At 38.9% G+C, this 26,026-nt stretch overlaps 1 protein-coding gene across 1 annotated transcript in view; it reads left to right on the forward strand.

Moving 5' to 3' along the window:
* NT5DC2 (5'-nucleotidase domain containing 2) overlaps positions 1-26,026 on the forward strand; it is a 38,401-nt gene that overhangs the window by 1,559 nt on the left and 10,816 nt on the right. Inside the window, exons 2-8 of the mRNA XM_042453975.1 lie at positions 4,737-4,921; positions 6,762-6,836; positions 9,352-9,407; positions 11,794-11,887; positions 21,274-21,402; positions 23,514-23,574; positions 24,186-24,288. Coding sequence (XP_042309909.1) covers positions 4,737-4,921; positions 6,762-6,836; positions 9,352-9,407; positions 11,794-11,887; positions 21,274-21,402; positions 23,514-23,574; positions 24,186-24,288 — 703 coding nt within the window. The remainder of the gene's footprint in view (positions 1-4,736; positions 4,922-6,761; positions 6,837-9,351; positions 9,408-11,793; positions 11,888-21,273; positions 21,403-23,513; positions 23,575-24,185; positions 24,289-26,026) is intronic.

Raw genomic sequence — 26,026 nt, forward strand, 5'->3', positions numbered from 1 at the left:
TTGTGTATCTGAAGTGAGTTGGTGCTTTTAGAGATGAAATATCCACATTGCAAGGCAGTGAACAGTACTAGCTAGTTGGCCTCTGCACGATACATTAAAAAGTAATGCTTTGGAAACGAATGAAGGTTGCAAGATTAAAATAGCAAAGATTATTTGCAGGCCAGATTCTTTGAATCTAAAATCCAGCGATACAGAGTGATGAATGCGCCACTGCTTTATTTTTCCAAGGAATGTTCTGTTTTTAAAAAGCACTGTTTCATAAATTAACATAGCAATAGCAGCTTCAATATAATGAGTAGATACAATACCACTCAGGTAGGCAGTTTCAAAATTATAATTCACTTTTTTCAGGTGAACAACCACAAGGAATAAATTTATATGATGTAATGTGTGCTCAAAGCAGACTGCTCTTCAGATTGCTAAAATTAGTTTGTTTACTGTGATAGAGAAGCAATAGTGAGCCGTTGGGTTGGTGTCCTTAGAGGCACAGTGCAGCTGATGGCACCTGGCTCTAGTTTTTTTCCTCCTCTTTTCAACTAACCCAGAACAGGCAGTGGGTTTCTTGAACTACTGTACAGTTAGACCTTCATATCCACAGGGGAGCTGTTACAGACCTCCTCATGGATATGAAAAAACATGGCACCTCAAGTCCTGTTGTCCCTAATAGTGTGATGCACCATTAGGGACAGTGGAGCTCACGGCCTGCGGATGCTCAAGTCCACAGATAGCAAACCTGAGGATGGTGAGGTCTCACTATATGTAGCCTAGAAACTATAGTCAAAAAAATTGGCCCAAAAAACCTGAGTCATTTTATCCACAGGTCAATGTAAGTGCTGTACTTTAACGCTTATTAAAAGAAGGAACCTTCCCCTGGTGAAAGACAAGAGTGTAATCTGTCCTGGAAGCAGTGATCCCCTTCTGTTATCTCATCCATCTGACCTTTAATGTGAACACAAATAGTTATATGTCTGCTGGAACTTCATAAGTTTTTTGGCACTGTTTTCCTTTCAGTCATCCTTCAGATCCTTTGTTATATATCCCTAAATTTTACCCTCAACTTATCCATGGGTCATATCAAAATCCATAATTTTGGCCCCAAAACCTGCCCTCAATTGATACTTGAGGTCCATTTACAGTTAGTGATGAGATGGATGAGTTCAAAATAATTTGACTAGCTAATGAATATCTTCATTCCTCTGTTAATGTGTTCATAGATTTCTATCAGGTCTTATAGCTTGAGTGGGAAAGGTGTAAGTAGTGACTGTATCCAGGAGCACTGTCTCCTAAACTGTGTAGAAATGTTTAATGGATATTTGCTATACATATTTTTTTACTGTAAAAGTTGAATGTGTAATAGATTGCTGTGTGTGTGTGTGTGTGGACTCTCCATCTTGAAAATCTTTAAACAAAGATTGGATGGGCATCTTTCAGGTGTGCTTTAGTTGCATGGCAGGGGGTCGGACTAAATGACCCTTGTGGTCCATTCCAGTTCTGTGATTCTGTGTTACAGTGGCCAACTAACTGGTACTGATTATTTTTTTGTAAAGTGAATATTTCAGAGATTAGTACACATTGCTTTTAGACTGCAATTACATCCAGAAAAAAAGCACCTTTGGTGATTTTCAACACACATTGCCACCTATGGCCCCAAAGTGGTTAGGGCATTCCTTTTCTTTGACAGGGAAAATCTCTGCCAAGTTCTCAGAGCTAGGAAGTCTTGGGGTGGCATCTTTTTTCACTTTCATGTTCTTTTAGATTAATTGCTGAAACATACTCTACATCACATTGCTCTTTAGCTTTTGTGAACTTCAGCTGAACTGTGCTAATAATGTGGCAGCCAGGTTATTGGCTAGTGTGAGGTATAGGAATGTAACATCCATTTTGAAATGGTTCAGCTAGTTCCCATTTGATTTGATCTGGAGATTCAGCTCAAGCTGTTGGCACTGACCTTTAAAGCTCTAAATGGTTTGCACTCGGACTGTCTTTGTTGTTGTTGTGCGCCTTCAAGTCATTTCTGACTTATGGTGACCCTATCATGTGGTTGTCTTGGCAAGATAAGGACTGCTTAAAATAATATAAATGAACCCAGTGGCACCTTTTTGATTAACTGGGGAAAAGAAATTTCTGACATAAGCTTTTCTGGACAGATTACTGTGGCAATCCCTTTGAATACTCCTTAAAGACTGCTGTCTGCTGTCTTTTTGCATGAGAACCCCTGGTGTAATTCTTTGCGTTCACATCTTCAGAAGAGAGTGGCTTACAGACTGTAAACTACTTAGGGAGTGCTAGACATATAAAGCAGACATATAAAGGAAGTATCATATGACCCAAGCTGCCAGTGTGGTGTAGTGGTTTGAGTGTTGGACTGTGACTCTGGAGACCAGAGTTTGATTCCCAGCTTGGCCATAGAAACCCACTGGGTGACTTTGGGCAAGTCTCAGCCTCAGGGGAAGTCAATGGTAAACCTCCTCTGAACAAATTTTGCTGAGAAAACCCCACAATAGGGTTGCCATGAGTTGGAAATGACTTGAAGGCACACAACAACAAAAGTAATTTGACCTACCATACCGAGATGACAAAACTGAGGCTGTCATACTTTGGTCACATCCTGAGAAGGCATGACTCACTAGAAAAGGTGGAGGGCAGCAGAAGGAGAGGAAGGCCATATGCCAAATGGGTAGACTTAATCAGAGAGATCATGGACATAAATTTACAGGACCTAAACAGTGCAGTGGAAGACAGGGAGGCTTGGAGATAGCTCATCTACAAGGTTGCCATGAGCTAGGGAGACTGGACAACTGCTTTTCTGGTGATGAGTCACTTGAATTGTGCTGCTTGGACTGTTTGGCTGATTGCTTCTGGGAAGCAGAGCTGTGTGGGGAGGAGCTGAATCAGCTACATCCCTGATATATAGCTATATCCCTGGGAGCATTTTGGGACACTGTATGAAGATTTTCTTAAATGTTAACTCTAATTAATTTTCTTCTCTCCATTCTTATCCTGCTTGCATAAATTTGCAGTCATGGTTATGGGGAAAAGAAATGAGATCAGAATCGAGGACAGTTGGTGACTGACAAGTGAGAGTGCTGGAAAAGGAGTTTCAATCTTTAGTGTAACTTTTTCCCCATTTGACAGATCAGTATCTAGGATATCTTTATAAATGCTTTTAGCTTTCAAGGCTAAGGTCCATTGTAAAGCCCAGTAGGTACCTAGCTCCATAGTTGGAGAAAAAGCTTGGCAGAACTTAAAAGCCTTATAGGCCGGTTACAAACCGGCACTTGGGACGTCCGCATGACGTCCCATTTTAAAAAAGGGGTGTCTCTTCTAGACGCCCCTGGGTCTAATACGGACTCTGTCCGTACAATATGGCGCCGGCCGTTCCACACGGCCGGTGCCATCTTTACATGTGTCCGAACGTGTCGCGGCACCTGCGACGTCACAGAGGCGCCGCAGAAAGAAGCTCCATTTTGGAGCTTCTTTTTTGCTCCGTAAGGGAGCCGCGCGGTGTGGCTGTGACGGCTCCCTTACGGAGCAAATGGCGGCGGCAGCGGTCTATAACCCGCCATAATAATGTTGCAGCATCTGTGAAAAGGGTAGTGGAAAGAACTTTGTAATTCAGAATAGAATTAAGTTTGGATAGAATTGTTAGGCTTGGATCTCAACAAAGCTTTTCTGAAGAGCTTCTGCTCAGGAACAAGGCTAAGGTCAAGCAGAAGATCCATGTGGTGGAAGTAGGGGAAAGGACTGCAGTGTGAAGGGCGAATGTGTGAGTCACCTTACCCACGTCCCTTGCCACTCCCCTCTATTAAGAACATTCTGTGAATGGAGTCCCCTGGTCCTGCTAACAAGAATTCACCTCAGGATTGCCGCCAATATGTTTGGGCTCACAAAATGGAAATTCAGTTATTCTATATTGTTGTAGAAATAGAAATATACATGTTATCTCAAAGATGAATCTAGAACAACTGACCCATCAGTGATACCATTATTGACCAACTGTATACTTGTACAGTGGTACCCCGGGATACGAATTACCCAGCTTACGAATTTTTCGGGATACGAAAAAATTCCATAGGGATTTATTGTTTCGGCTTACGAAGGTTTTTTCGGGTTACGAAAAAACCTCGGCGCTATGCCGCCACCGGAGGGCAGCAGAGAGCTATTTTTTTCCATTAGCGCCTATGGCAATTCAGGTTACGAAGGTTTTTCGGGTTACGAAATTAGCCGCGGAACGAATTAATTTCGTAACCCGAGGTACCACTGTATACTTGTTACAAGCTTTCAAAGCTCCATGGGCTTCTTCATCAGGCAAGATGTTACAAACCAAACAGGAGGGAAAAAAAAACAATTGGAGATGTTAGTCAGATGCCTACATGTTGTTTCAGTCCTTAGTAAAGATGTTATGATGAGGAGGATATCTTTTGCAGGCAGGCTCCTCCTCCTTCTGGCAATAGAGAGATTTTCAAAGTCCAAGAAATTTAAAGTCTATTTGCATCTCAACAGGGACCCCTCTTTTGCAATCCAATATGTCTCCGTTCCAGTGAGGTCACAGGCCTCTTTGTAGTTCAACTGAAAATTTCACATGGACCATTTCAAAAGTATTATTTAATAGCATTCAGTTGCTTCTAGTTAAAGAGGAGAGTGAACCTTTCTTTCTTTCTTTCTTTCTAGTAATGTAACAGCCTCCCAACGCCATGTGGCATCTGACCAGTTATATTTCTATTGTCTTTTTCTAGATCTCCTTCCACCAGGGGTCTGTAGTCTTCTCAATCCAGCGGCTATCTACGCAAATAATGAGATCAGCCTGGGAGATGTGGAGATCTATGGCTTTGATTATGATTACACATTAGCACAGTATTCAAATTTGTTGCACTCTATGATATTCAACACTGCCAGAGACATCCTGATTGAACAGTATAAGGTAATAGTAAAATTTGTATTTTTGTTTGTTTGTTGTTTCCAAGTTATGAACTGATGCATTTCTCTTTGTACAGTGCTTAATCCATAATGGATCAGGGAAGTATAGTGCTGAGATGGTCTTGGATAAAATGTGAACATAAATCTCTAGTCATGTACTTTGGTCCTATAGTGCATCTTGCAAGAAAAGAACATGCACTTTTATTTATTTAATTTATTTATGTGTTAAGAGCCCAGTGTGGGTTAATACAATATCCCAAGTGGCCATCCTCAAGGAGATCAGAAATATTTGTTTCGGATCTTTTCAACTAATCATGATTAGCTGCTAAACTGAACTGGGACAACCTATCTTATGCTGTAACTTCTTTCACACAGCTAATCTCAAAGATGCTACATGATCCGTTTGTATGGGACAACTTGTGGTTAGTGTTGCTTACAATGTATTGAAACAATGTTTATAATCTTCTTGGAACTATAGTGAGGGAAAAGAAGTTAGAATCTATGGACCTGAGGTTGATGCACATACCACTACACCATATCTGAGAAACATCTGCCCTCCTACTGTGATGAACTATAGTTTCCATCATCCCACACCACTGGCTATGCTGACCTGAGGACATGAACATTGAAATTCAACATCTGGGGAGCCACATGTTTTCCCTCCCTACATTAAAATGTAGTTTAGCATTGTATACAAACATAGCCATTGGATCAGTGTTATGAAAACAAGTCTCAGACATCTCTTTCTTTTGGTGTGGTATGGCCAAAAGGAGGCGTTCAGAAGCTTTGCTTCCTCTTTTGTTTATGAACTTTGTTACAGTTTCTGTAAGAGGACAGTTTTAGTTAATAGAACCATATTCACTTCAAAACATAAGCAATGAAGCAAAACCGCCGTTAATTTAAAATGGAATCTTCAGATCTGTTCATTGTAGCCATGCTGGAGTTGTAAGGGAGAGTCAGTGAGCCTGAGATTTCATATCAAACCATGGTACCATTGCATCCAAATTCAACCCTTAATGTTAATCTGCCTTTAGTTTTAATCTATTTTTTTCTTTGAAGTTTTCCTGCTTACAGCAGACATTCCAAAAAAGGAGCATAAAGTTGCTTTATGGCCCTTTGGTTAAGATTAAATGCAGTGTCTGTTCCTATGTTTAGTATTTGATATATCCCCCTGCTTGATGTCTGCAAACCAAAAGGATTTTTAGAACTGGTTTAGTGTTGCTCTAACATTCTTCATCAGGATTTTGGCATATAAACATCTTTTTATGAGTTATAATTATGGGTGGTTTCTTTCTTTCTTTCTTTTACTGTATTATATATTTTAATGTTTCAATTACTTTTGTTTTTATTTGATTTTATCACTGTTAGCTGCCTTGAGTGCCATTTGTTGGAAGAAAGGTGGGCTATAAATTTAATTTGTGTGCTTTTGTAGTTGTGCATAAGGAGTCGAACAGTAGGCTAATAACTAGCTAGCTTAATCCTTGCTTACTACATTTAGTTTTAGGAGTGTTTTGATTTAGTTTGCTGTACATTGTTGTTGCTTTTTAATGGGAGAACTTTACGTTCTTTCTCTAACTTCTTGCTTTTGTGGTTGTAGAGATAAATGTGAAAATGTAGTGTGTGTTCAAAGGCTCCAACCTTGCAAAACCCATATGAGATAGAAAGCAAGAGGCCATGTATGGATTTCTTCACTGATCAGTGTCCAAAACTAACATACTATCCACTACACTCATTGCCAGCCTGCTTCACTTGTCTTCTAGGATGGTTGAGGTCTTTGAAGGAAATTAATGTCAGTTGTACCTTCGTGTGACAAAATATTTGCTTTCTATCTCAATGTTTTGCAGTACCCAGAGGGACTAAAGAAGTATGAATACATTCCTGGATTTGCTATAAGAGGACTTCACTATGATGTGCACAAAGTAAGTTTATACAAATTGTTCATGTGTTCATATCAATTTTCACTGTATTCATGAAATTGAGTAATTCAGCCTGTGGGTTATGTGTTTCCACTGGAAATACTTAAGTATCTGGATATTTTCTAAGAAAGCAGAGGCACCTTTGGAGGAAGAAATGTCATTCACTAGGTCTTTGAGTGTGCGGGTCCTAGAAGAGAAAATGTAATGTTTACACAGGAACTTCTTCCTTTGCAAGCCCAATAGAACTACAATTTAGAAAGAAAACAATAGTTAACCATAAAGGGTTATAGCAAAGGCATGGATAGTCCTGACAGATTGTTCACGTTTTCCTGGATCAAGAAGCATTTTTCTGTGTACTGAGTGAGAGAAGAGAAGGAGGAACTTGCTTTATATAAAAAGCCACAAGGACATGTTTGAAAAATAGGAGCTGTGACACTCACTAAAGTAAGAAAGTATTGCTGTTTTTTCATCATACAGATGTGTTCAGCAGTGATCTATGTAAACAAATTTAGTGTCCTATATATTAGAACAGATAAACAATTTTATGAAATTTAAATATACCCCTACTACATATTCTCAAGGTATGGTTCTTTTGTTAGAGACAGAAGAACTAACTACCGTGCAGTAGGCCGCTGCATATGTTATGCAGGAAATGGTATTGCTAAGAAGCCAGCAGTAAGTTTCTAAAGCCTCCATAAGTAGCAAAAACATACATGGTAAGAAGACACTTGGCTACCCGTGGACACAGCTATAAGCCAGTGCTGTAGAGAAGCCCAATTCACACCCTGTTGGTATCATTCTGGTGACAAGTAAAAACATGTTTGGTTTTTCTTTTAAAATCTTGCTAATTGCTTCTGTCCACATTAACACATGGTTTCATGTTATTTAAACCCATTTTAACTAGTTTTAATGTGTGGTTTTTAGCTTATGTAGTATGCTTTTAGTCTGCTTAAGTTATCTTTATTATCTAAAATCATTTTATTTATAATAAAAATGATTTTATTATACACTGCCCTGAGATCACATAAATATTTTCAAATAAATAAAATAGGAGCTAGTGTGACATAATGATTTGAGTGTTGGACTAGGACTTTGGGAGCCTAAAGTTTAAAATCCCTGCTCGACCTTGGAAACCCAGTGGTTGAGCTTGGGCAAGTCACTCTCTCTCAGACTTAGAGAAAGGCAAATCTTTATGAGAAAACCTCATGATAGCCTGGACTTGACATAAGTCAGAAACTACTTGAAGACACACAACAAACAAAGAAACCACAGTCTTTCTATCTGGTTGCTTTAAAGTATTGTCTGGACCTGAAATTCTGGCTCGCTTCTGTACTAGCCAAAATCCTAATCCAAGAACAAGCCCCAACTTCAGTTCTGACCTGTTAAGCTAGAGTTGCATATCACACCAAATAAACATGGACAAAGAACTAATGGTTTTTCTAGCCACTTCACCTTGTAGAAGAAGTCAAGCAGAATTAATTAGGTAGAATGCAGTACTGTGGTGTTCGTTACCAAGAAAGCTAGAGTCTTCAAGGCCCAGTATTATTGCTTCTGAACACAGCTGCAGAATTTGTTACATCACCTTGAAGATTTTCAGTAGCATTCCTGTGGTGTGTGTATCCTATTGTAGGGCTTCTGAAAGTAACAGATGATGACGCTACATATGTACACATATGTACAGTGCGCCTGCGCCTTGCACGGACACATTTTACGCAGCTTCCAGCCGCTTGGCGAGGGAAACAATGGCATGTGCACCCGTGGCGCATGCGTGCCGCTCTGCTACATACACAAGCCCCATTATTTCCTATGGGGCTTGAGCATAGGCGGATTTTCCCTTATGCGGGGGGATCCAGAATGGATCTCCCCACGTAAGGACAGGGCCCACTGTACTGAAAAAAATATTCAACTACTTTTGTCAAGTCAAATATAAGAAATCAGTTACTTGAAACTGGGGCTTTTTTGCTGCAGATAGAATGGACTTCTGACCCATTTCTGCTGACAGAATTTGGAAAGCAGGCAGTCTTTACTGATTCTCCTTTTACGCTGCTATCCCTTATACCTCAAAAATATACTCTGGAGGTTAAGGGGATTCCACTGGCACAGCAGTGCTTAAGAACTAATGAGGCAGAGAAAATCAGTGAAGAACACCTCTCTGTCTTTCCTACAGCCAGACTCTCTTGACAGGAACTTTGCTTAGAGTGTGATCTTAAAGGTAGGACAAAACCTGGATCCAATCCAGTATGTTTTAGTCTTTGATGTAGTAGAATGTGAAGCATGACTGTCTGTATAGATGTTTAGGTTCTTCTGTCGAAACAATTATGGGCTAGGTTCTAGAGTGTAATTCTGCTGCTTGAGCTTGAGGACCCTCTGTCATACTCAAAATCTGCTCTGAAGGTCTTGGAGAGAGAAGAGAAAATCTCATTGTACTACATCCTAGCAGCTAAAAGAAGTAAATGCTAGTATCGTGTTGGATTTAACCATGCAATATTTTCACAGTGCAGACCTGACTATCTTTCAGAGCCTTCTGATGAAGATTGATGCTTTTCACTATGTTCAGTTGGGTACCGCATATCAGTGAGTTATATCTCATATCTTTAAAAAGTCATTGCTGTCATTGTCATCTTCATGAAAAGTCTTAACACTTTGCATCTGTGTTTTCTTTCTGAATTCCTTCATCTTTATACAGATTGTTGATTTTATGAAGCATTTATTGGTCAGGTTGAATGAAAAGTAAGTTATGTTTTGTGTACAAGATCACTTTTAAGACTGAGTTCTGGATCTGTGACTGGGCCACTATAATCTGATTACACTGGGCCCTCTGTATTCATGGATTCTTTCTCCATGGATTCAACCACCCAGGGCTTGAAAATATTCAAAAAAATATATAAATTCCTGAAGCAAACTTTTATTTTGCCAATAGATATAGTAGCCACATTCTTACCACAGCATTGTATTTAATGGGACTTGGGAATCCATGGATTTTGGAATACATTGGGGATTCTGGAACCAAATCCCAGTGGATACCAAGAGCCCATTCTATACTGGTGACAGTCACTGAAGTCAGCCAAATTGTATTAATCATCTCTCACGAATCTGTTAAAAAGATTGTCTTTTGAGTGGTTGATATGGGCCAAGGGAGATTGACAAGTATAGATGTCAGTGTAAGTATGTACAGGGGTGGTGCCTCCCATTCAGATGAATGGGGTGTGCACCTGTGGTGCATGCCACTGCTTGCATGAGCTCCATTCAAATGAATGGGGCTTGAGCATAGGCAGAATTTGCCTTACGCGGGGGATTCCAGAACGGATCCCCCGCGTAAGGCAAGGGTCCACTGTATGTATATATGTACTTCACTGGTATTAAAAATTTCACAGGACAGATTATGGCAATTGGTTGAGGCAGCTGGATGAAGCAATGTCTGGAAAGGTTGCAACGTGGTGGAGTGTTATCGTCACACTACTTGGAGGACATGGTTGGGATGACTCAACAGGTTGATGCAAAGGACAGTTGCAGGGACATGTGTGGGGAGATCATGTCATGGACAGTGTGGGTTATTATTGACTAGTGGCTGGTTGATTGGAGAGTTGTTGTCATGTATATAGTGCTGTATATACTTAGTAGTAAAGTTCTGTAAAAAGAACTTGGAAACTGAGTATTTCTTCAGCACTTTGTGCAGTTGTAGATGCTGGTAGCACTGCAAATCCCAGCAGAGAAAGGCCACTAGTCATGCACAGCTGAAAAGGGAGAAGGTGGCCTTGTAATCAGATAGCTATGTAGAGGTGTCAGTGACTGAAGTTGTTTCCTGAGAACAGAAGTATTCTACTTGCAACTGATTAAGAACTCAAAAAATCAAAAGAATATGTTTGAATAGATCCTGGAAAAGGGAATAATTATTGTGAGTTTTAGGGTGAATTATTTTTAAAATTTGCTTGTGGTTTTGGTAAATATTTAAGTTTCTTGTTGTACATACAGTATTGCTTGTTAATGTTAATAACTTTACTTCCTGAATATTATTTCTAATGTTCAGATGTAAGATAGATTCAGGTGGCACCAGCTGGGCTATATTTAAACAATAATTGAATAGATAGTGCTACTTTCAAAGGCAACTACTGTTGATTCATCAGTTCTTTTGTCATTCACTTTCTCTTTCATTATAGCTATGTGGAATCTTATTAATTTCCCTAGTTGTCTTGACTATATACCAGTTCAGTTATATACTATCTTAAAATGCAACACCAAAAACACTAACTCTTTAGAGCAGTTTTAATTAGTCTCTTACCTTATAATTCCATTATTTTTGGATGCACATGTCTGTTATAGACAACCATTGTTTTGTTGATAGCCATAAAATGTAATGTATCTGCCTTCCAAGGTTGGCTGTTCTCTTTGCTTTCAGTAACTTGTCTTTGTCAATGCCAATTTGAAGAGGATGTAACAAAATTTTTCACCAGAACACTATGTATATAAAGGCCTCTTGTCTTCCTTTCTTTATGATTGATAATATCCAGCTTAGAAAGGTATTTAGTTGGCTGTTTAAAGAAGCTTATGTCAGTGGAGTGCTACTGAAATATCTGAAATTTTAACAAAAATGAGTACCTTGAGTCATATGACATTTTATAAACTCAAGTCATGATTATTTATTGTCACACCTAAAATGTAATGCCACACACACACTGTAATATTTTTTGTTTAAAAAAATTGACAGGATAACAAGCCAGGAATCTATTTTCCTTGAAGTGAACACAGCTGGTTACCAATTAATAAATGAAAAGTTTTAAGCACTAATGACTCAGGGTTTAAATAAAAGACCACGATGTATTAGAAATTAATTTAATGTGAAGGTCAGTTCTTGTCGTCCCCCCCCCCCAGCTATATAAAGTTCTATCACTCTTTTCTCCTCTTTGACTTTTATTTTCGTTGAATTTGACATTTACTGGAAGTTCTTGTAATTTGTTTTTAGAGGGCTGAAACCAGTGCCTGATGAAGAGGTGATTGAGATGTATGGTGGAACTCAGCATATCCCCTTATACCAAATGAGTGATTTTTATGGCAAGGTACAGTATACATTTTTATGGAATATTTAATTAACCTTGCCAACCAAGAAATTCAAGATATGTGAATTACTGAGAATGTCTGTGACTTCTTGCGAGTTTGGAGAATGGCATTTGCCAATTTAAATGTATTGCTGAAGGAAAAACCCACATCGCTATAATTTTGCCTCAGCTCCTCTCATGAAGCTGGAGGAAAAATTATAAAATCAGTGGGGTTACTCCTACTGTGCCAAAATTTGTTTGAGCCAATAGTTAATAATAAGGATACAGGCACATGTTTTTAGAATGATATCCCTGTTTCCAGTCTGAGTAAGACATTGGAAATGCGGCATGGAACGCCAAAGGTTCTCAGGAATTTAGATGGCATTGCTTCTAGGGGGTGAAAGTATATATGCAGCTGTGAGTTGTATCACCTTACTTTGGTTTTCCAGATCATCTCAACCCTTTTAACAGTTATTTGGTAAAAGGAAGTAGTTGGTTCTTGTTTTCTTTTTTGAGGCCTTGCATTAAAAGATTCAAACTACAGGAAAGAAGATTCCACCTCAACATTAGAAATAACTTCCTGACAGTAAGAGCTGTTTAACAGTGGAACAGGCTGCCTCAGAGAGTGATAGAGTCTCCTTCTTTGAAGATTTTTAAGGAGGGGCTGGATTGCTATTTGTCAGGAGTGCTTTGATTGTATATTTCTACAGGCCAGGGGGTAGGATTGGATGGTCCTTGTGGTCTCTTCCAACTGTATGATTCTATGACATGCAGAAATAATGTTCTTCTTGAAGTCTGTTCAGATATTGTTCAGATTATCTCCCCGAACCTGTGTGCACAGCAAGATCATAAGCAGAGCACTTGGGTCATGAACCCACTTTTTCTTGTCAGTCTGCAAATCCCATTTGATTTGGAGGTTTGCAATACACAAGATGGAACAGAAGAAATACTTGTGTGTATCATGTTACATGTCAGTAGACACCACTTTTACAAACAATCCTATGACTGCAGTATAGCATTTTAGTAAGCTCTGAGTGGCTTTATCCAATTTCATTTGTAGTTGACAATTTAACAAGCCCACACCAGAATATTTTTTAAATAGTTCACTTCTGGTGGGTTGACCCCATGACTAGTACAAGCAGTATGGTGAGAATGCATTGAATGGGTGAAAGCAGCTGCTTTGAGAAATTGTCCTCTTTGTTCTTCTTGCCTAACTGTTACGTATTTATATATTTAAATATACACACCTACCTTCCCAAAGTTTTGAGAAAGGAGAAGGGGAGATCTTGCAAATTTAAGAGCTGATAAGCTATCTCTCTCCCAATACATTTTTGACTAGCTCTCTTTAATATTTGATGATTTAAAAAACACCAACAACACAGTCTCAGACCTTTTGGAGCTGCTTAGGAGGACTGGTAGAAAGAATGCTATTGTATTTCTTCCTTCAGCAGTCTTACAATATACAATTGGTCATGCAACTCACACAGACATGAAATTAGCAGATCTGTTTGAGTAACAATTTCCCCATAAGTCACTATGTGCTTCAGGTTGATCTGTGTTTCTTTTTCTACAGCTGTTTTTCTAACTTGGTATTATAGGCTTTTTAAATACAATCATGCTTTTGCTATGCCTCAGAATTGGCTTTCCTTGACTTCTCTAGGCAGTGGAAATGCAGAAGTCTGCATGTGTTTTGAACTGTTAATGTTTTATATGTTTGTATAGTTTTGCAGGAATAGAATTTTGTTCAGTTCTATTCCCATATTCATAGCATTTGAGCAGAAGATGTGTAAGAAAAAAATATCTTGTATTTAGTGCAGAATTCAGGACTTTCTAATCCTTTCATTTAAAAATATTTAATTTTTAAGATGCTTACAAATAAGAACTATGCTTTTAAAAGTCTTAGGGAAAAATCAAGACAAAAAGTAGACTTTCAGTAAAGATGGTTTTGTGCTTTGTGTGTCTCTTTATACCCACCTTCCTGCCAATCCCATAATAAGCACTTGAGATAGGAACATTTTAGAAAGAATTATTTATTCTAGGATATTCCAGGTTATAAAATAGTTCTGCTGCATCCAAATTAAATAGTCTGTCTCCTGCACCACGCTGGTATCACGAATACTTGTCCAGTACATGTAATAATGGAAATGAAAAGAAAAGTCTATTTGAATACTCGAAAGAATGTGCACTTCGAAATTATATTTATTTTTTTAAAATCAATTTTGTAAATGTTAGAAACTCCTTTGTACTTGATCCCAGAGCACTGTCTTCCCCCTCTGTGTTGTTTCCTTTCTCTCTTCCCAACTCCTCCATTTCTTTTCTTTCTCAGGATGGCAGGTGGAGCAATCCACCATGTTTAGGCTTATCCCGATGTGCCAACCTAACAAGGCAGGAATCAAGAGTTCTTTGTGTTTGGTTAGTCTTTCCATCTTCCCACTCCTCTTCCGGCAGCTGGATCTTCTCTCTATCTCTCTCTCAAACACCCCCCCCCCCCGTCTACCTGCTTAAAGAGGTTGGGGACCTTGCAGAGAGAGGTACCCTCTGTACAATACAGTGGACCCTTATTATACGCTGGGGTTTGGTTCCAAGATCCCCCGTGTATAACAAAATCCGTGTATGCTCAAGTCCCATTAAATATAATGACATAGCAAAATGGTGTCCCTAATAAAAAATGGAACATCAAGGTAAATTTATACTTTTTTGGAACATTTTCAAACCGTGTATGCTTGAATCCGTGTATAAAAAATCCGTGTATAAGAAGGGCCGACTACTTAGATCTCAAGTCTCTCTCCAGCTTTATCATTGGTGGCTAGGAAATGTTAATATGTCTTCCTCCTAGTGACCAAAGATGGTATAGCAGGCTACAGGCAAATTTTACCAATTAATTAGAATTGATCCATTTTTTTAAAAGAAATAAACCCTGGGGCATACTCCCCTAGGTCCACATGCACTTTCCCAATGCCATGTTTGAGTCCCCAAATGACCTAGCTTCTCTCCAAATATGGGGGAGATGCTTATATTTTTTGCAACCTACCATGTTTTTGTCGCCCCATCTAGCTTCTTTAGGCCTAGGGAAAACCTTTTTATAATCCAAAGGTAAACCGAAAATAATTTCTCAATGTATTCTCTGGTTCAAAATAGGCCTCTATTGGGCCTACAACTGATAAGATGACAACAAGTTATGGTGAAATTGCCATTCCCTCACGCATCCCGGAAGATACAGGAGAGCGTTTTAATATTTTTTGAAAAAAAACAAAAGCAAATTGGAGGTGAGGGGCACAACTGGGAGGGTGGCTCTCCAAGATCTGGAGTCGGGTGGATGCAGTCCCTTGGACCTCATGTAGTTTCCTACCTTTTCTCCTAGGATGTTAGTATCCATGACAACTCTCAGATGTTTGAGTTTCATGGCCTTGGAGGCCATTGTTTCCCTCCCCTAGTGGCTTTCGTGTAAGCTGGAAGCCGCGTAAAATGCGCCTGCATGGTGCGGGCACACTGTAGTTAGGAAGAGAGTAGTACTGAAAGGATTTACTGAGCTTTACTCCCATTATTGATGTTCTAAGGTGAATGGTAGTGTTTGTAACATACTCTGTTTCTTTATTTAAAATCTAGTTTTATTCTGATTAAAAATCAAAAACTGTCAGGATGGTATTAAGAACCACTAATGGCAAGAGCACCTCTTTATAGTAAATGCATATAAAAGAGTTTGGTTGCTTCTTTCAGTCACTCACTTTTCCTTTCAAATCTGTAACTTTGGAATAATGAGTTACTTTTTAGATTATTATTGTCAGATACAAGGAGAAATGTTAATTATGGTATGTCTCTGAGTTTCTTGAAGATGCTTTTGATTGCTTAGTCTATGACCCTGAACATGAATAGTGCCCAGGGCCATCAAAAGGCATGCTTAGCTTTACTCACTCTTTCATTTATAAATTGTTTTCTAACCTGCTAAGAGTTAGAGCAAGGAGTGTATGTGACTCTACATATTTTATCTATCTATTTATTTATTCATTTGCCTCAGGAAATCCTTATGCTAAAATTTTTTCAAAAGGCAACTTAATGTATATTCTTGAAATCTGTGTTTTCTGTAGGCTTTTTAGTGCAAGGGGCTTACAAAACATATTATGACAAACTTCAGAATGTCTCAGATATGGGGAACCAAAGAAAATGGGGGGGAAACAATCTAAAATAATAGCAGTTCGTTAGGCATCATATAGCCATTTTTGTTGTTATGTGCTTTCAGGTCATTTCCAAATTATAGGGACCCTAAGGCATTCAACAAGATTTGTTTAGAAGAGATTTGCTTTTTTCTTTCTTCTGAAGCTGAAAGAGTATGACTTTCCCAAGGTCACCCAGTAGGTTTCCATGGCTGAGCAGGGATTCAAACCCTGCTCTCTTGAGTCAAACCACTACATCAAATTGGCTCTCCTATAGTCATGCTGTGAATAAAAAGAGAAGGGGAAGTAATGGTTAATACAGCCACTGATGACATTATGAGTAACTGAGAGTACAAATAAAATCTTCTCCAACTCAGTTTAGGAATAATCTGTTTATGCAATTATAAGTGGAAGGTTTGTTCTTTTTAATGAGTTCTTGACTGTTTAAGATCATTATGGTCGTCTGGCAGTCTTATTCCACCGGCAAAGGCAGAAACCCTTCTCTACAATCTGTAGCTGTTTTCTGATAAGAAAACACTGCTTGCCATTATTTATGATAGAACAGGTTGTTCCTTCCTCAGATGAAAGGGCAGAACATATTTTAGTAGTTCTTGGCTGCTATGTGCTGCTGTGTCTGACCCTAATTTATAGTCCAGGCTTCTCTGATTGTTTTTTGTTTTGTACTGTTTAGCTGTTCAGAAAGATATAATCCTAATTCCTTTTTATTTTCCTAAGACATTTCTAGACTCTTATTTCCTTAAATAGGCCTGGAAAATATTGGAGTCAAATTACGTAATGGGATTATTCTGTTCATTAATATTTTTCCACTTGAGAGTACAAGCATTATTTTATTACATCATCATACAATAATTCTGCTTTAAGTGATGATAGTTGTTTTTTTTATTATTATTTTAAATTACTGTATATACTCATGTATAAGTCTCAAAGTTTTAGCCAAGATTGACCTAAAACACCTAGAACAACGTATCCATAGGTCAATGTAAGTACTGTACTTTAACTCTTAGCAAAAAAGGCCTATCCCCTTCTTGAAGCAGAGTTGCAAAAGCTGAGAGCTTAGTCCATCCTGGGAGCACCTAAAAGAAAGACTGACCCATTCTACTCTGTCTGCTGTGGTGCTGCTTCTGCCTTTTTTTGAAAGCCTGAATGAGGAAATAGTGACAGTGGCAGCTCTTTGTCACTTCCCTCTCAAAGGAGCGCTGACAGGAATCACACTTGGAAGGATCTGAATAAGACTTTCATGTACATTTGTCAGCTTTTCAGGCTTAAAATTAGTCAAGTAATAATAAAGTTATTACATTAAAGTTAAAAGCTATAATCATTGCTAACATAGGTGTAATTTTATTTGCTTTGCCTTTTGATCCTTTTTCACATGTGTCCCCCGCAGATACCAAAATCCATGGTTGCACAAGCCTGCATTGTCCCCAGTGATGGTGCATGCATGTAGCTGTGCTGCCATTAGGGACAGCCCCCATTGTCCCATGGCGGCGCATGCACAAACAAACAGCTTCATTTATATACCACTTCATACTGAACTAACAGTGTCTAAGTGGTTTACAACTATAAGCTAATTGCCCCCAACAGTCTCGGTACTCACTTTAGCAACCTCGGAAGGTTGAGCCCTATTGCTCGTATTGAACTTGGAACCTTATGGTTTTGAGTGAGTGGCTGCAGTACAGGCATTTAACCACTGAGCCACACTGCCATTGGGGACAACAGAACTTAATGACAGCACATACATGCACCATCATTGGGTGAAATGTGGGCTTGTCATCCGCGGATGCTTGGATCCATGGGTGAGAAGTCCGTTGATATCTAGGACCAACTAGTTCTCTCCTCATCCAGCCAGCCTTTAGAGTGAGCACAAATAGTTATGCCTGCTGGAATGTTGTAAGTTCTTTGGCATTGTTTTTCTTTGCTTCATCCAATACATCCTTTAATACATGCCTCTTAAGTTGTATCCTTGACTTATCTGTGGGTCATAGCAAAATCCATAATTTTGGCCCCAAAACCTGCCTCGATTTATACATGAGGTTGATTTATAATTGAGTGTTGGCAAGAAATAATCATATGTATGGGTTATCGCTAGAGAGGCTAGGCATCAAAATGGGTAAAGAGCCACCCAGTGATTAACCCACCTGCCAGCCATTGTAGCACATGTCACCCAACCCATCTGCTAAGTGTATCTGGAATGATAGTTGTGGGAGGCCTCCTGAGTAGAAGCGTCTGCATGGTTCTCATGCCACCAAGGATTGGGATTGAGTCCTGCCCCTGATTTGAACATGACCCATTTACCCAGTGCCCAAGGGTCTCGTAAGAACACCTCCAACTGGATATTTTGGGAATCCATGTGCTGCCTTCCCCACACTGAATCCAGATACTATACCAAAACATCAAAGTTGTGAAAAGTTAAACAGATTAAAAGTGAATTTTAATATATTGACATAATATCAAATAAAATGTGTAGGTTGGTCAAAGCTCTGATCAAACTGAAGCAGGAAGTGGAAAAGCCTTGACTTGAATAGGCAGATATAAGAATAGAGTGAAGCCTTCATTTGGCTTCATTAAGACCAGCCCGCAAGCTGACCTGGCAGCATCCCTTTGGCTGTTTGCCCTTTTTCAGAGGCTGTGAAAAGTACATCGGCTTTTGGGAAGGGAAAGGAGGCCGAGGCTCAGGAGAAGATGCCACTGTGAGCCTCAAATGTTGCTCTTAGTAAATTAGAAAAGACACAACTACGATGCTGAAATAATGTGTTGATTAGTATAATGTGTTGATTAGGATCTCTTCCGGCAGGCTTATTCAACGGATCTCCTCTAATCTGATTTTGAACATCTGAATATGATGACTCGATTCTTACGACTGTGAGCAATACTGTAACATCTCTTCCCCTTTTTATTTTTAATTGATGTATTTTATATGTATTTTATGATGTTTTTATGTTGTAATCCCGCTTCGATCCGAAGGGAGAAGTGGGAGATGTTGTTGTTGTTGTTGTTGTTGTTGTTGTTGTTGTTGTTATATCTGAAGGCCTCCATGGGAGGCAAGAGATTGGATGAGTGCTAACCGGTTAATTCTCTTCAGCACCATCAATACTGTTGACCAGAACTTCTTGCTAATTCTACTCCTTGTGTTGGGAGTTGGAGTCAGTTTTTTGCACTGTTTTAGATGTGATACAAAGTACCAACATTGGAGTGTTTCTACTCAAATGCATGACATTTGTCCTAAAATGGCGTGTTCAAACTTGAAGGATTGCTTTTCCCCAGTAACTAACTGAAGATGAACTGGGAAGACTGTTCTGGTGGTGCTCCAGGGGAATGTGGCATGTAGTACTAATATACAAAGAAGAACATTTTTGGTGGAAGCTGCCTTGTTACAGAATACACTCCTTATAGATATGTGACACACATCCCTCCCCAGTTTTCATGTGGATATCATATAAAACAGTTTTTTTCCAGCTGGCTTTCAGAGCATTGGTATATATTTTATACTAGTATACTTCTGCTAGTTGACGCTATTATATTATCTTAGGTTGTAACTTATTTGTGTTCGTAGGACTAGTTTTATTGTTTTTTTTTCATTGAAATTGTTTACAGGCCACTCTTTCAGGAAGAAGAACATGAAAGTGCAGGCATGATTAGTGAAGAACTAATACTTATTTTAATTTCTTTAAACTTTGTTTTAATACAGCTTCATATAGATAACTTTGTGGAAGGCTGTATTACCTTGTTTGGCTTTTGTGCCATAGAATCTGCATAGAAATTCTTGATTATATGCATACTTTCGTCAGTGGACCTAGTTAGTTCCCACGCAGATCAAAAGCCAAATGACAGAACACTCAACTATAATTTCCCAGAGGAATGGAGAAAGTTTCTTTTGTGTCTGACAGCATCTGGAAAAGATGCAGTCATGTATGCCCTTTCACATGCTGACAGAAATTTGCTGTGCTGACAGATATGTGAACTGTTCATAAGCCAAGCAAGCCTATGTTCAGTGGCTCAGTTATTCATGGTAAATCAGTAAATTCAGTTTGACCAGTAAAGAAATGCTGAATTTAGTGCACAATGTGATTTTATCAAAGTCGATATACAGTAGTCCCTCGGGTTACGAAATTAATTCGTTCCGCCGCTCCGTTCGTAACCCGAGTAATTTCGCAACCCGAAAAGGCTTTTTTTAGCGCTGGAAAGCCGCTAGCCGCGCTTTGCGGTTTGAATTTCGCGCCGAAAAAAAATTCGTAACCCAAAAAAAACATCGTATCCCGGAACAGTTTTTTCTAATGTAACTTTTTCGTATCCCGGAAATTTCGTAACGCGATCAATTCGTATCCCGGGGTACCACTGTACTAAAATCCAAACCCAGACTGGAATATAATTTGTAGAGCAGAAGTTAAATGGATAAAGTTTCTTTGAAGAGGTGAATTAACATTTTAAAGTCTGTGGATATTATTATTATTTTGTTGTTGTTAATGTTAATTGACCTCAAGTTGACCCTGATTCATGGCAACCCTATGGATGAGACATCTCCAAGACCCCCTCTCCTCCACTACTCTGCTTCAATCCTGCAGATTTAGGCCTGTGATCTCCTTGACTGATACCATCCATCTGACATGCAGTCTACCTCTCTTTCTACTACCTTCTACCTTTCCTAGGATTATTGTCTTTTCTAATGAGTCATGCCTTCTCATGAGTTGATTTTTTTCCTCTCTGCTTTCTTCACTGTCCAGCTCTCACATCCATACATGGTGATGGGGAATACAGTGGCTTGGATGATTCTAACTTTAGTGCTCAGTTGTTTATCTTTACACTTTAGGATATTGTCCTGATTCCAGATCCTGCCCTGTGAATTGGAAATATTGCTGATATTCAAGCCCTATTGGTTATAACTGTGGCATGCTCCTGCACACATGCCAATTTGTTCCTCCTTTCTTGCTGTCCACGAAGAACCAAGACCGTAGACTCCAAGTCTGCAAACAGGGAGGGACAAGTGTATTTTCATTACTGTTTATATTGCTAAGATGTTCATAAGCATGACACTTGAGTTTTTATTTAAGAATGTAACACTACAGTAACACTGCCAATTTAAAATATATAGCAATATTATTTTGCATGTGGACAGGATATACTGTGTTTGCTTCCTATGTGCATTATTTATTTTAATAGCAATTTTTGTCCCTCATCCCATCCATCCACTGAATCAGCATCCATTTCTTTTTACAATAGTACATTTCTTCCTTTGGACAGGGACCATCAATTAAACAGTTTATGGACATCTTCTCTCTTCCTGAAATGACATTGCTTTCATCAGTGACTGATTATTTCATGACTCACAACATTGAGTATGACCAAGTTCATCTTTACAAGGATATCAGCGTGAGTACAAGTTTTAGGGCATATTTGAGGGCAATCTTTTCTAAGATGTCTTGTGTCTTATCCTGAGCTTTTGAAGATAGGATATCATTGCTACTGTAAAAATATGTAATGTATTGTAATTAATTAACAAATGATATAACTTATATGAAACATATTTTATTTGGGAAATTATTTTCAGCTTTCAATTTACCTTCAGAGAGGTTTAGCCCTGTTGTTTTAGCATGGGAGTTTTGTATGTGTTTGTGTGAGAGAGAAAGTGTCGCAAAAATTTCATCCTTTGAAGTTTGAATGATGTTTTATTTCATTTGCTTTAGAACATGCCCTTGTAAATCATACCCCAATATGTCATATGGTTAGTTAGATCAAATAGTGATTTAACTATGCTATGCAAAAGTGTGAATTGTCATAACCTATTGATTAAACTGCTGCAGTCAATCTGATCTTTCAGAGTTTGGACCTTTAGGATGGACGGCATCTAATAGCATGTTAAGATCTGGAGATACAGATCATGATGCTGTGGAATAGGGTCTGTGTCCGTAGTACAAGGAGAGTGATACAAATTATAGTAGTATTCAGATACTACAATGCAGGGTTATGGGACAAAAGGCATTGTGTGCTGGCATACAAGAAGGCTTTACTTGATAATACAAGCCTAGATCTAGACCCATAAAGCGAAGTTTGTGTGAATTTAGACTTTGCCACTACTCCTATAGTTTGTTTCCCCATCTTGGGGAAAAAGCAGGATACAATAATGATGATAATGATACTGATAATTAAAAAAACAAACCCTTGAGTCTTGGGAAAGCTTAAGCAATTAAATCATCACTCCACACACTTGCAACTGTCACCCTTATAAATGATCACTCTCACTTCAGAGATGTTGATATTACTTTTAAAAAAAAAAACACTCTGAATTTCCTCTGCCATAGAGAGCCAAGGTGGCCATTTAGTTTAGGCTGCGTTTTAAGTGTTTGTTTCATTCCACGTTGTTAGTCGGCAGCTGCTGGCACTTAAAATGTTCATGGTGATCTTAAGAGTTTCATGAGAAGGGGAACATGTGTGCGCACTGTACTTAGGAAATGATTAAAATTAACTGTGGTTACTTGAGGCCAATATTATAATGCTAATATCAGTAGTATGACCACATTTGGAACACAGTGCACAGTCCTGATTGCTGCGTTTCAGAATGGATAGTATAGAGATGCAAGAGATCGAAGCTGGAGTAACTCCCATAAGGAAAAGTGTGGCTGTTTAGTTTAGAAAGGCAAGTAAATTGTGGGAGGGGGGAACATGGTAGAGGCTTAAAAAATGTTTCTCTATATTCAGAGAAACTGGATTTAGAAGTCCTACTTCTCTCACAGTACAGTACTACAACCCATGATTGTCCAGTGAATCTGAACAATGGGAGATTCCAGGTAAAGTATTTATTCACACAGTGCATAATTAGATTTTGGAAATTAGTTCTGCCGGATGTTGTAATGAAAGCCAACCTAGTGGGGAAAATGGAGATTCATGGAAGATAAAGCTCCATTTGTTGGAGGTGATATGCTTCTGAATATCAGTCAGTAGAAAATTACAGTGGAATAGGGCTTCATCCTTGTGGGCATCCCATGGGCATCTGGCTAGCCAGTCTAGAGAATAGAATGCTGGCCTAGCTGGACCTTTTTCTGGGTTAGCTCCAGCAAGGGATTATCTCATGTTCTTACTTAGTATATTTGTTATATCTCTGTATATCCCCTTCCAAAGCAATGAATAGACATGCAAAGATCTAGTTTGCTCTTTGACCTTGACTAATGTCACTGTTTATCCTAGTTCTGTTTCTACAACTTTGTGGATTGAAATAAATTTGCTTTTTAGTTAATTTTGCCTACAATTATCTAAATACCCCTGTAGATATAACTGTACAATGTATTTAGTGGGTTTATGGACAAAGAGCTCATTCTCTGATTTACCTTCAGACTGACCTATGTGTGTGATTTTCATAGGAAACTGCAGGAAAAGATCTAATCACAGATCTCCTATATCATTTGTCAACCTCTGTTTCTTGTTACCCTGTAAAAGGTCATATATGAGGCTTAAGACTGATATGTAACTATCCTTTCCTGTTATAGGATGCCATTAAAGATGTCCATGTGAAAGGAATGATGTACAAATGGATTGAAAAGGACATGGGTCAGTTAACCCCTGAAGTCTGCTTCAGAATTTTGAATAGTAGTGCATGCTGTCTGGCATCCTAGGCTCTAAATCAGGAGGAGGGAACTCTCTTCTTCTGAAGGGCCAGGTGGCAGCAGTCAGTGGAACCAAAACAATACAGAGCCACCCCACCCCCTCTACACTAAGATCACCTTTCCTGTGCAGCATTTAGATTTGGAGAAAAAAAGCTTCTGGTTGTCTAGGGCAGGAAAGTTTCTTTAAAACCTAATTAGAAGGGGCTGTTTTCTGGGGGAAGTGCTCATATTCAGGAAATAGCTGTGAACCCTCATTTGCTCCCCCCTCCCACCGCAAGTTAATTTGCACTTAAATACTGATACATGAAAAAGTCGCATTTCATTGGTTTCATGAGGATATGCTTTTCAAGCCTAATTTATGGAGGGGATGGGGCAAAAAAGTGGGGGGCATGGATTCATTGACATGGCCATGTTGGCTTCCCTCCGAAACTTTGGATTAACAGTCTAATATTGCCAAGATAAAGTTCGCATAAGAGTTTTCTATTTTTCCACTGTATTCCCCCCCCCCCTCCCCGCTTTCTGTGGTTATACCTTAGCTTCTTCTGTTTCTTGCAGAAAAATATATTCTTCATGGAGATGAAACTTATGCTGTCCTAAATCGCCTGGTTAACCACAACAAAAAACTCTTTCTTATCACAAACAGTCCCTTTACCTTTGTGTGAGTATATTCTCTTTATACATACATTTTGATACATTCATCTTTCAGTGTAGACAAACTTTGTTTCATGCACAAAAGTATTTAAAAATTTTGTGTATAAAATTACCTCCAGGCTATGTATATAAGGTATATGTGAAGCATAAATGAATTTCATGTTTAGACTTGGGTCCCCTCTCCAAGATATCTCGTTGTATATATGCAAATATTCCAGAATCTGAAAAAATCCCAAACATTTCTGATTCCAAGGATTTCAAATATGGAAGACTCAATCTGTAATGAATTCTCTGTTTAACGTTTCTTAATTGTGAAAAGAGTGGGCTTTTGATGCTATGGAACTGTGAAAGCTGCACCTATCAGAAGTAGATGTTAGTAGCAGATCAATCAATGCAAAAATGCATTTGAAAACTGATAGTAACCTTACATAAGTGCAGAATGCTTCCCTTCCCAAGACACAGCTTTGTTTCTTTTGTTGTTCAAGCTTGGTATGTACAGAAGCAGTGTGCAAGACACTTATTAGGAAATGGGAGGTTTGTGTCCCAAGCATAGTGTCAGTATCAAACTGCTGAGTGCATGTAAGTGCATTGAAGCCTTCAGATTCATAATTTGCTTCTTTTGTAGCCTTTGGTGATGGGAAAAGATATCCATCCCTACCTGCACAGGAACTGAAGACGCTGCTCTGTTGCTATCGATCTAGGTTGGAAGAGTCTCATCTCTCCTTTTGGAGAGTCCTTTATCCTGCAAATTGGCTAAGAGCACCACTTAAGATACTTCAAGAAGAGCCAGCAAAAAAAGTGCTAAAAGCCTGTTCATATGTAATTTGGTGACAAATGCATGTTGACCATCACATGTACATTCAGGGACCAGCAGCCAATGCTGGCTCCCTGGTTTCCCAGGTTGGTGGTAGGGATGATGAGAGTATGTTTTAAGTTGAAAAGACAGACAAGTGCATGTCCCTGATGTCACTTTGAGCTTCAGATGTGCTGAGAATCCATTAGAAGACACTCTGTTTTCCAAGTCCTTCTAAAGTCCAGCATAATATAAACGATGAGATCCTATCTTTTTCCTTCACATGGAGAAGAACACAGGCTTCTCCTTCACGTGGACCACAGCTTTGGAGGCAAGTAAGCAAAGGCTTGCTGTTTTCAGTTGCTTTCCAAACTGATCATGTCATGGAGGTGGCCCGACTCCTCTACCAATTGCCCCATCACTGGTTTTGTTGGAAGCTTTCATTGGCTATTAAAGCTATCCAAACTTAATAGACTCCTGCTCCCTGGTCTGTGTATTTACATAATCCATAGAACTGGAAACATGCACCTGCTCTGTGTTTATGGCTTGACTGGCAAAAAGTGTGATGTTTGAAGCAGCCCTGAAAACAGGTGGTTTGATTTTCTTTTTAGAGTAACTTCACCGGAGGGAAAGGATGGTGGAATTAGTCTGTTGTAATGGAGAGTCCCATGCCAAATTTTATTGGACTCCAACTCAATTCATCAAATGCAAATGTAGATCCCATGCCTCATGGAAGCTTAGGTTAAATACAGCTTGTTAATTGTTGCCACAACATTCTGTTATTTTTGAGACAAGCTTATCTGTACTGAGTGATGTTATGTAACTTAGGTTTGTGCTATCAAGTTTATAGTAACATCTCTTTTATTCAGTAGCCTTGATTGCTTCTATAATTTAAAGCATTGTTTGCCCTGCTGTTTGAGTTGGTGTGGACTAACAACAGTCTTTAACATGA

This window comes from Sceloporus undulatus, chromosome 2, assembly GCF_019175285.1.
Source record: "Sceloporus undulatus isolate JIND9_A2432 ecotype Alabama chromosome 2, SceUnd_v1.1, whole genome shotgun sequence".
NCBI lineage: Eukaryota > Metazoa > Chordata > Lepidosauria > Squamata > Phrynosomatidae > Sceloporus > Sceloporus undulatus.